General features: G+C 39.2%; 2 protein-coding genes across 13 annotated transcripts; both read left to right on the top strand.

Annotated features, from left to right (window-relative positions):
* The first annotated feature begins 973 nt into the window (after positions 1 to 973).
* On the top strand, positions 974 to 9,882 carry LOC113675476 (uncharacterized). 12 transcript variants are annotated; one of them, XM_089184217.1, is made up of 9 exons: positions 976 to 1,049; positions 1,662 to 1,723; positions 5,480 to 5,503; positions 6,012 to 6,053; positions 6,702 to 6,731; positions 7,542 to 7,583; positions 8,235 to 8,519; positions 8,882 to 9,058; positions 9,253 to 9,882. In XM_089184217.1, the coding sequence occupies exons 2-9, from the start codon at positions 1,669 to 1,671 to the stop codon at positions 9,483 to 9,485; spliced, it is 888 nt and encodes a 295-aa protein (XP_089040343.1). In that variant the 5' UTR covers positions 976 to 1,049; positions 1,662 to 1,668; the 3' UTR covers positions 9,486 to 9,882. The 12 variants fall into 12 exon arrangements, with proteins under 12 accessions (XP_027047867.2, XP_089040343.1, XP_027047862.2 ...); XM_027192061.2 differs by having other exon boundaries at positions 6,702 to 6,782; XM_027192064.2 differs by lacking the exon at positions 976 to 1,049 and adding an exon at positions 1,179 to 1,302.
* On the top strand, positions 2,555 to 3,994 carry LOC149039010 (uncharacterized). The gene is made up of 2 exons (XM_089184047.1): positions 2,555 to 2,627; positions 3,238 to 3,994. The coding sequence occupies exons 1-2, from the start codon at positions 2,555 to 2,557 to the stop codon at positions 3,852 to 3,854; spliced, it is 690 nt and encodes a 229-aa protein (XP_089040173.1). The 3' UTR covers positions 3,855 to 3,994.
* Positions 9,883 to 10,525: the final 643 nt, after the last annotated feature.

Raw genomic sequence — 10,525 nt, 5'->3', positions numbered from 1 at the left:
TTATTGCGCATCAGTAGACGCTCAGCATAAGTATCACAGACTGGCTACTTAAATAATAAAGTGTTGAATAGTAAACAAGTTTTGTACCTTTATTTCCACAGACCAGATTAATCTAAAGAAACCATCCGCGTTAAATTTCCATCCTTAAATTTCTCCTGGCTAAAGATGATACTTAACGTTTTTATTGCGACATTCTTTTTTATCTAACTTTATCAAAATGTTATTATCACATATTAGCTTTGAACGGCAAACCAAACACTTCATTTCAACCCTATTGATAAATTTCTGGCTGCGCTAGTAAAACAAGTTTTCATTGAAAACCATCTTCTTTCTCCTAAAATAGTTCACGGAATGATTTTAATAAACAGGTATTTAGAAATACAAAAGAAATCTCTTTTTCACAATATAAACGTTTTATTTTCAATTAGGCACATAATAAGAAACATTTTCAGATGCGTTCCTAGCAGGTGCCACACGTATGAAATATGCTGTAGCTTAAAAACAGTCCCTTGGGTCACTAAAGATAAAACTGGACATCGACAAATATGTTGCTCAAAGGAACTAAAGCAGCATAATAAACCCCTTTTATAGTTTCCCTTTGTTAGCAACAGCTTAAATGGTTTAAATCTGTGATTGTGTCTGTGATTAATTGCCATCTAATTGTTTCATAATGACACTGGCGTCAATTATGAGGAGAACGACTTGTCGTATAATGGCCCACCAAAACCAATTTCTGAACAGGAGATTTTAATCTAAGAATATTTGTCAATTTGAGAATTTTTAGAGGAAAAAAAAGCAGCAGCAGTAGATGATAGGTAACACGTTTTAAAGTCTTAGTAATTCCATGTGCGTTGAAAATCTCCACCTTTTTGTGCGCGGTTCAATGATCTAGAAAACCAACCTGTAGTTTATGCACGCTAAATAATGGTACCACCAGAAGACCAATGAAATATTAAACTCATGAACAGAGGGACTCCAAAACTACTACTCAATCTTCATTACCGTAAATGACTTACAAACCAAGTGACTTCGAAGAGTGAAGAAATAAGGTAGGTGATGAGTATATGTGGCTAACAATTATTTCGAACATTAATTTAGAGATGCTTTCTTGCAGCGAAGACGTACTTATGTAATAATGTCTCATTAAGTAATTACTGTTTTTGTCACATTGTTGACCTATTCTATAATATCAAATTCACACACGTGTTGAATGAGTGATTAACCCTCTCTCTTGTGGACCACTGTTCCTTATAAGAATATACAAATACATATAAAGATTTTAGGCCAGAGGATCCGGCGGAGGTATGGTAGTGTTAAACTTCCATTTAAGCCCTTGTAAAGGTTATGTTTAGTTCTATTAATGATATGGACACTGCTTTCTACTGAGGAGCATATATATATATATATATATATATATATATATATATATATATATACCTCTCCATATAAACCTGTCACTTGTTTTGTCTAAAATTTTGAAAACGTTTGTTCAAAAAGATTCATGTTATGTCTTTATCACGTTTAGCAATGAAGTAAAAAAAATCAAGCTAAAATTAGATTTATCTGCAGAGAAATGTGCTTGACACCGTGGAGCGACTTTCACCTATCGATCGCATTTCACATTTACATGAACTAATACAAATTACTCTTTACATCCACAGATACAAAATGAAGAATTGGAATCATCTATGTATTCTTCTGCTATTAACACTTGCTTCTAGAGGTGAGACTTTCTCCAGTTCTGTTTTAGTCGGTTTGAATCTTACGTTTGTTAAGCTGTTAAATACTTCTGGTACCAAACAAAATAGATCGATGGCGATCTTGCCTAAAATGTCTCAGTTATCCATAACATCAAAACAAAGAATTCCCGCAAAGTCTTCTCTTCTCTTCTGTATTTTGTATTCATATCGTCGTTGCATTACAAACAGAGCATTTTTCCTCATTTGACTTAATGTCAGGGACTCTCAGTTTAAAACAGGTGTCCTATTCGGAGTGGGCAAACAACATGTCTATGGTGTCATAGGTTTTTCTTTCTTTCTTCTCCCTTGTGAGTTCATGCTGTAGCTATCTATCTTCCGTAAGTTACGCAGCCCCTTTTTCTATAACAAAACTATGCCTTACAGGAATCTACTTTCAAATCTTGGAGCATTCCTTTAGGAAGTTAACACACATGACTAGTCTTGGTTACCAATGGTTATCAGTTGTTGCACGTCGTTTAAAAGTTTTGATAAAAGGTTTTTTAGTTGGCCCGCACCTAAAGTCAATAGAATTGGAAACTTTTCATTTTGAAATTAGTCTTGTGAGTATCAAGGATAAATAGCATTACATTACATAGCATTACTCTGACGAGCACTTCATGCTTTGTCAAATGAATGTATTAGGGATTTTTTTTAAATATAAGCTCAAGTTGTGTCGTTTGAGGTCACGCATATATAGTCACATTCTCACTGCATGTTTGACAAATTCTCGTCAACTAACCTGATGATTTCCGACGAAAGAAAATCACGATTGTCATAAATTTAAGATAAATTATGATAAATGTATTCCTAATTAAATGAAGTCGGAATTTACTGAGCTGAACTCCTCGGCTGACACATTGACAAAAAGAGCGAAAAGAAACTATAAGAGTTTGTGAGATAGAGAATTCTTTATTTATTTTTGAAAGTAATCTGAGAATATTCTTATTTAATCCGCTTTCAAATGGGTTTAAGAAACTTGACGCGTGCCACTTTCTCAACCAATGGGGGAAATTAATCGTGATTTTAACGTTCGTATTTCATCGTTCAAAAACTGATCTTATCTCGGCATTTGTATAGAAAAGTCCACACTTAATTCACCTGCACAGGGATACAGTGTTAAAGTGTTCATTATAGGCTTTAAATATTACGCATGGATTACCATTTTATTTGGTCGATCATGAGGGAACTTTAATCAGCATAGTACTTTCAAATGTAAGAAGATTTCATTTGTGGGTTAAAAACGTAGTTTTCGGCATCGGCAAATGGCAAAAACGAATTATAAATAATAACTCAATTTTCCTGCTAAAGTTAGTATCTGAAGTTTTGCTGTTTGTCGTGTGTAAGAGACATGCCTATTGAAAGATAATCACAAAAACCTATACGCCAAAAACCATGTAAGACGGAACCAATATTTTTGTACACTTAAACCCAGCTAAGATCTATAGTTGGTAACACTGTTCAGGAAAGGGGAGTACTATCGGCTAAATCACCGTTCCAGATGTGATTCATGCACGCCCTGGAGACCCTCAATCTCCGGTACCGGATACCCCACTCTCACCAGCTTCACCAGAGACACCGGAGACCCCGGTCACAAAGGAGACACCAGAGACACCCCGGACACCGGAAAGCCCTGTAACGCCTCTGACACCAGAGACGCCAAGTACCCCGGTATCACCACGAACGCCGGACACTCCAAGAACTCCTGAGACGCCGCTAACACCAGAAACTCCTAAAACGCCTGAGTTTCCATTCGTGTTAGGGTCAGATGGCTTTATCTATCGCGCTGTACCATACCTTTTGGTTTTCCCGCATGAGATGCCCCGCATGCCATCTCCTGGTGATTTACCAGACGTTCCCCCCGTTCAGGATCAGTACGATATTCCTGAGGCTCCAAAGCCTCCTAAACCCCCTGAACCTCCCAAGGCCCCAGTAAAAAAGAGAAATCATTTGATGAGAGGTAACTACATGATGTTGATGGGGAAGAGTCCTAGGGTGCAGGGAATCAAATACAAAGAATGTTTTCGTCGTACCCGAATTTTGGTTAAATCTTTGAGCACAGTTGCAAGCGGGTCACAACAGTTCTCTTTACCCATCGAAGTGAAATTTAGAACATAACAGACTGAACAGCGGTAATTCGAAATGCTAAAAATCATGACATATCTTTCTTACGTTCGAAGCCATGTTGTTACAGAATGCTGATTAGGGCAGCTTTAAATTGAATGTCGAAAGCAACACGTGATTACATTGGATTTTCTTTCTGTTATTGGTAGAGAAAACTCACACCAAGCTTAGCTCTTAATGGTATTTTCCATTCTCCGTCTCCATTAGCCGTCGTGAGTGTAACAAACTTGGCTTTTAATATCAAGATGGATTTATTCCAAAACAATATGGCGGGCCCTCAAGCACATGGCCCCCAACATGCAACGGGACACTAGAACAGAACCGGAAGTGACTAATACTACAGTGATTACTTTGGTTTTTCTTTCACGATGCCCATCGAAAAAAGCTCTAATGTTAATCAGATTTCAATGCGATAGAGATGCAAACAATGCCTTCCTGTTTTAGTGTAAATCTTTCCGAGATAAAAGCACAGAAACTCATCTATTGAATTTTGGGTAGGTAAGGTGTAGTTTTGATGAGATTCTGATTTGGAACGAACAAAGCTCTTACATTAACATCGCAATATACCTGGATAGATGTCTATAAGTTACCTGGGCGCGTTCATTTTAAGCATTATTACAGCTTCTTTTGAAACATTGAAGAATGTTATTTCAGCTTAAGAAAAAACAACAACCAAAACAAATACTTATTTTAAGGTTGTAAATAATTTTAAAATAACACTTACGAGCAATCGGCGCAATGACACAAGTGATTATTCATCAGAGCAAGGTTAGAGTCATTAGTTCAATTGTGCATCTTGTAAAACTTTGACTTAAGTCTTCAGACTATCCTCAGCTATTCCTTTTCTTTTGAATGATTTTAATCGCTACGGCCGTTTTGAAGTCCAGAAAACAAAACGGTCGAGAATTTTACCCCCTTCTTTAACTTCCATCACACCACGACCACAGCATCCGGGTGCAGCGTTTGTATCAAGTGGGGGGCGGATATCTAAACAATGCCTAACCTGAGCTTTCGCATATTTAATCTGCCAGATGACCTCGAGATTTCTCAACAATCGACTTGTTTAAAGCAAAAGGCGTTTTCTAAAGTCGGTTGTTAGTCTTATTAAAAAGCAATATCTAGATAAGGTCTTTGGCTATATTAAAGTTGATTTTGAACACGGTTTTTCTAAAGAACGGCTAAGCTTTGTTATAACAACCGACTCATAATATCTTGACTTAGCTGGTTAACCATTCCTTCGTTATCCCTTATTTCACCAACTTTTTTTTAAAAAATTGCCAGCTTGGGAGTATTTCGTCTTTTACAACACTGTTACTTCTGGCAGGTTATCTCACGGTTGCGGATCCAAAACAAAATTGCCAAGACCATTTTCGCTCATGTTCCCCAAACATTCGCGATTAACAGTAACGTTCCTGACCACACGACCGTACAATCTAGAGCTCAGAGTAATTCTGATGCTGTCAGTCCGAGGTCCAGTCCTAATGCATGTTTCGCAAGGAAACGATACCGTGTAATCAAATTACCGGTTATTGCCTAGATCAAAATCCGTGGTGAAACTATCATTCTATTCCTACAAATCACAGTAACATATGACTCACAATCTTTCTCTCTCCGAATAGGTTTTGCCAGGCCGAAACATACAAGTAAGTATCAGCTTCTCTTTAACCTCGAACATGCACTGAGCACTTAATGTATAAAGAAGTAGATGTCAAGGCGTGGAATATCACTATGAGCTCATGACAACTTGTATTTTCTCAAAAAAAGATTACAGAAGAAAGATTACAGAAGATATAATTGTCTAAAAACTGTTCATTTAAAGTGTTCTCCTGTATCGTGAAGATAGTGCAAGTTTTGGCAAGTCTTTTTATAACTTAGGATTGACCACGAAGACGGCCGTACAATAAAATAAGTCTAGTATTTTTTACATAGGTCAACAAGAAACTTTTTCAAAGTTTCTGTTGTTAGTAAAAAAGAAAGAGACCGAGAGATAAAGAAAATGAGGGATGGCCGTCGTAAAAAAATATTGCCTGAGTTTTTTTCGGTGACATTTCTTTTCCACTTTCGCTGCATGATCAAACCAGTTTCGATTTAACAAAAAAACAGGATTTTATTCATATCTGTTTTATTTCCCATTACTTGGTCTCCGTGAAGAAAAAGGACATGTAACGCACAAAGAAAGCAAAAAACAGGGAGGTAAGTCCTCTCGCAAAATAAGGCACGACGCACATTACTGGCAGAACAAGAAAGCGTCTTCTCACCATAAGTTTATCCCAAGAAATCTGGAAGTTTGTTCTCTGAATCTGGAAAATCGGAAAGTTTAAAAGACAGTAGTTAAACTCAAACTTCAGAAACGAACTCCGGATCATGGAACTGCAGAGAAACGACTTCCAGCCGTTTGGGATAAATAAGGATCGTATTTTGTGGATGTGCATGAGAAACATGTTCATGCATGTAACACCACCAGGATATTGTGCTGCGTTATGTCATTTCAAACACGACTCAATTACAGAAAAAAAAGCTATCATATCAATGGCTGTATTGGCATGCTGCTAACTTTGGGCCACATTGCACGCTGAAATACAAAATCTGCAAACATATCCATTCTCATGCTCCTCTGTAAACAATCCATTTTTGTAGCCAGAACAATTCGGTCTGCACTATAGAACGAACCGCACGTTTACAATAAACATATTAGTCATCTGTCGACAAGAGAGTGAATTTTCGTTCGCCGAATTAATTGGTAATCGTGTTTGCGTTGAAGGGCGTTGCCAATCCCTGGTGCATGATACTTTCAACTCAATAATACCAAGTTCTTTTCTTGCGGTTGACCAATATAAACAGGGCACCATCGCCATGGGAATATCATACGAGGTATGTCAGGAACAGAGAACTCAAGAAAAAAATCTGACGATTTCCAACAAGGTTAAAAATTAGTTTTGTTTACTGCATGCCTCAGTAGAATTGCAGACCGACATCATTTCAGAGGTCAGTTAAATTAGCATAATCATCATCACGGTGGCTTAACGCAAATATCAAACCCAGTCAATAAACTGAAAAACTTCCAATTTGCCCTTCTAACCTAAAATGTCTTTGGTAATAATGGCAAATAAAATTGAATCAAAACATGCAAAAGCGACCTTCATTTATATTTGTCAACAACAAGGAAAGGTATTAGAAGCTACTAATCTTGTAGAGTGAAGGCAGGCTTAATTAACTTGTTTCTAGTCGATGCTCCTAGTCAATTTAGCCTTCCTCCCAACAAATGCTCCATATTCCCACTGCTTGAGTCATTCTCATTGTGTATTTTGGATTCGTTGTAATTTGGTTGTTGGTCAATCAACTGTGATTATTTCTTGATACCAGTCATATTATTGCCTCTGGTTCGTGGCTTTTGTGTCTTGATTGGTGCACTCCCGGTGTTAATTGCATGATCGTCGAGTCCTTAAGCCTCCTCTAAAGAAGTCGTCAACTTCGAGAAGACGTTTTCGTTTAATTTTTTTTCTCAGGAAATTAATCTGTCCAAGCATTTACAGCTAAGATTTGATGGCTAAGTCCTGCCGATTTTAAAGTTCTTTATTAACGACAAGCCATAAATTGCAGTCATTGATCCATATATAGGTTTTTCAGTCTGTTTGGACATCATGAAATATGTTTTATGACGTCATCTCGATTCTGCTTTAGTTCCAGGACTGATGGATTCTGGGGGAAACATGGGAGGAGGTGGTAAGCGAAATTCTTTCTCTGTCTCTGCATTAAAAAAAAACTGACGACCAGAGGGTAATCTGCCCTTTTAAAGGAAACAAGGAAGAAAGAGTTTGAGGCCCATATCTTTGAATGGAACCATTAACATACATGTATCGGGCAGACGTTCTGACACTGACCTACAAGAAGCTTACGCTAGGCAAGGTCGCAACTACAATCGGTAACAAAATTGCTGACATTGACCTTTTCAACTCCCTCTTACTTCAATTTGATCTCTTTTGCCCATGTTAAGTTTACCTATTCGCCCCCCCCCCACCCCCCCCAAAAAACGTTATATTGTGATACCATGAACTTTTAGTAACACAGGCAAAATTGAATTGGGGAGGAGGGTTGTGTCAGTGATTATGAGTGTGGTAGACACAGGAGTGTTATTTAACATATAAATAGAACTTTTCAAACATGATGTGTCAACTAATTTTGACGCTGATTGAGGGTTCATATGTCAGTTAACGTTCGAATGAGTTACCCTTTTGCAGGCAGATGTCGATGGGGACCGGCGGTGGGCGGCAAGCTTACTAATATCATGTGGGGTCAAATAATTTACGAAAGATAACTGCCAATCTAGTTACATACAAAACAGCAATCGTCAATGCTTCCGTCTATTTCCATCAGGAATTAACTCCATGGGCGGAGGTATGGGAGGCATGGGTGACCTCAGCATGGGATTTGGCGCTGGAGCCACGTCCATCGGCGAGGGTGGTGGAGCTACCATGGAAGGCTTGCCAACGATGATGGGTGGGCCTATGCAGATGCCAGGAGGTATGGCTGGTGGTGGTGGTGCAATGCCCATGGCTGGTGGAATGGAAGGAGGACCCATGCAGATGCCCATGGGAGCAGCTGGAGGCCCATCCGAAGGTGCTCTGATGTCTAAACAATTTATCGAGGGAGGAGAAGGAGGTAAGTTTGGAAATATTTGCTTACCTAATGAAGTTAAGTAACCAACCTGTGGTACAAAAAAACTTAGCTTCAAAGAACAAATAGGTGTCGCAGAACCTTATGTTTAAGATTTAAATGATTCTGAAAAGAATGCCTTAGCTCATGGAAATGCTAACCAAACAGTTCAGAGTGAGGTTTCAGGAAACACCATTTTTTTCTGGAAATGGACAACAAAATAATATGTATGGACTTAATGCCTAGTTAATTTATCGATTCCATCGACTAGTGATTTCTTTTCTCTCCTCTTAAATCCTGTGAAACTACCCCCAGGTAACGTTTGTAATAAGGCTGCTCTTATTCGTCTTCTCAATCATATTTTTCAGGCATGGGAGGCGGTATGCACTCCATGCCGAACATGGCAGGAATGGGAGGAATGGGTGGAATGGGAGGAATGGGTGGAATGGGAGGAATGGGAGGAATGACTTCCATGGGAGGAATGGCCGGTATGAACGGGATGGGCGGCATGGGCGGTGGAATTGCTGGAATGAGCATGGAAGGAGGTATGTGATTTATTTACAGTATCGCCTCAAAGTCTTTCCTTCATAATTAACCTCTCAATTTTACTTTCCTAATGAAAACGAGGTTATAGCACAATGTTTCCAGCGTTTCATCCATTTCATGGCTGACAATTTCATCAAGAAGCCCCTGAAATGTTATACGGTGGGCTTTGACTCGTTTTCTTTTCTTGTCCTAGGAATGCCCTCAATGGAAAATGCTGGTGGAGCAGGAGCCATGTTTGCTGGGCCTCAAGAAATGGGGGGCCAGATGGGAGGCCAGATGGGAGGGCCAATGGGAGGAGCCCTTCAAGGGGCCCTTGGAGGTGGCATGCCCGGAGCTGCACAGAAACGTGAAAAGATGGGAAAAGTACACAAGTTGAGTAAAGCCAGCAACAGAAAGGGTACCAAAAAACATCACATTAAGCACTAAATACCAACAACCCGCCCTGTATGATCGCTGAACAAGGAACTGTATGATTTTTTTTTAAACGGGTATCTCCACGAACATACCCTAAATTACTCGAGATCTTGGAACACTGTTGGTCCTTACAAGATACGTGCTTCCTAGCGGTATAGTTAAAGTCATTTTGAAGGATTACCACGTGAAGATCTTCAAGTATTTTTAAATTTGTTAGTCTTACGATGGAGGTTTGAGACAGTTTTCTTGGATAATTGCCGCCAGTAAATGTTTCAGAGTCCAATACGAATCATGCTCGGAGGCATATCATGCTATGCTTAAGAGTGTGAGATGATAGAGGAAAAAAATTTTTGTTGCAATTGTATTGAAAGAAATGTTTCATTAAAATCATCCATCAGTTGTTGTTATAGAAGGCACCCAGGTCGTTTCGGAAATCATGTCTGGAGCTTCTGTGGCTGAATATTGGATAACCGAATAACATGAAACGCCGCTGTCATGTGTACTCCCATACTTCATTCATGTGGTACCTCACTGCAGATTTTTTTCTGCTCAAGTAACATTTTCACCCCTTTTGGCGATCTGTTCGCTGCCCTATCTGAAACCGGTCTTCTCATGATGTGATGTTACGCCTTCGGGTCGAGTCCCACTTCCTAAGAGGGCTTTTTTGGTTACCCCTAGATGATGATACTATGAGAGAAGGATCGAGGTAACTAGTAAGGATATGGAGAAAAGGTTGAAATATGGAGCCGTACAAACATATAACCCGCGGGGAGGTGGGAGGTACTTAGTAGCTTGGAAGGCAGAGGTTGAGAAACAGGGATAGCATGAGGACTACATGAAAAGACACTGCATTAGAGAAAAAATGATGAGATCCGTGCATACAAAAGGGGGCGAAGACAAGGTAAATTTAACAATTGGTTCACACGTCAGCGTGCGTTCATCGAGATATGAAGCACGCAGGAATTTTGGAGAGCACGAAAGATGCGCAAGAGTTGCTCGAGGCGTAGCCGAGGGCAACTCTAGCTTCTTGAGTGCTCTCCAAACTTCCCAAG

Source organism: Pocillopora damicornis, chromosome 10 (assembly GCF_964200805.1).
Source record: "Pocillopora damicornis chromosome 10, jaPocDami1.2, whole genome shotgun sequence".
Lineage (NCBI taxonomy): Eukaryota > Metazoa > Cnidaria > Anthozoa > Scleractinia > Pocilloporidae > Pocillopora > Pocillopora damicornis.
The sequence above is the reverse complement of the archived record's forward strand: the minus strand, read 5'-3'. Positions and strand labels throughout refer to the sequence as shown.

What these genes read in the sequence shown, in the direction of transcription:
- LOC113675476 (XM_027192061.2), top strand. Translation starts at nt 1,669, where the DNA reads ATGAAGAATTGGAATCATCTATGTATTCTTCTGCTATTAACACTTGCT. An exon ending in TGCCAGGCCGAAACATACAA is followed by an intron (nt 5,504 to 6,011) that starts GTAAGTATCAGC and finishes GTCTCCGTGAAG; the next exon opens with AAAAAGGACATGTAACGCAC. An exon ending in TGGAATGAGCATGGAAGGAG is followed by an intron (nt 9,059 to 9,252) that starts GTATGTGATTTA and finishes TTCTTGTCCTAG; the next exon opens with GAATGCCCTCAATGGAAAAT.
- LOC149039010 (XM_089184047.1), top strand. Translation starts at nt 2,555, where the DNA reads ATGAAGTCGGAATTTACTGAGCTGAACTCCTCGGCTGACACATTGACA. An exon ending in AGCGAAAAGAAACTATAAGA is followed by an intron (nt 2,628 to 3,237) that starts GTTTGTGAGATA and finishes TCACCGTTCCAG; the next exon opens with ATGTGATTCATGCACGCCCT.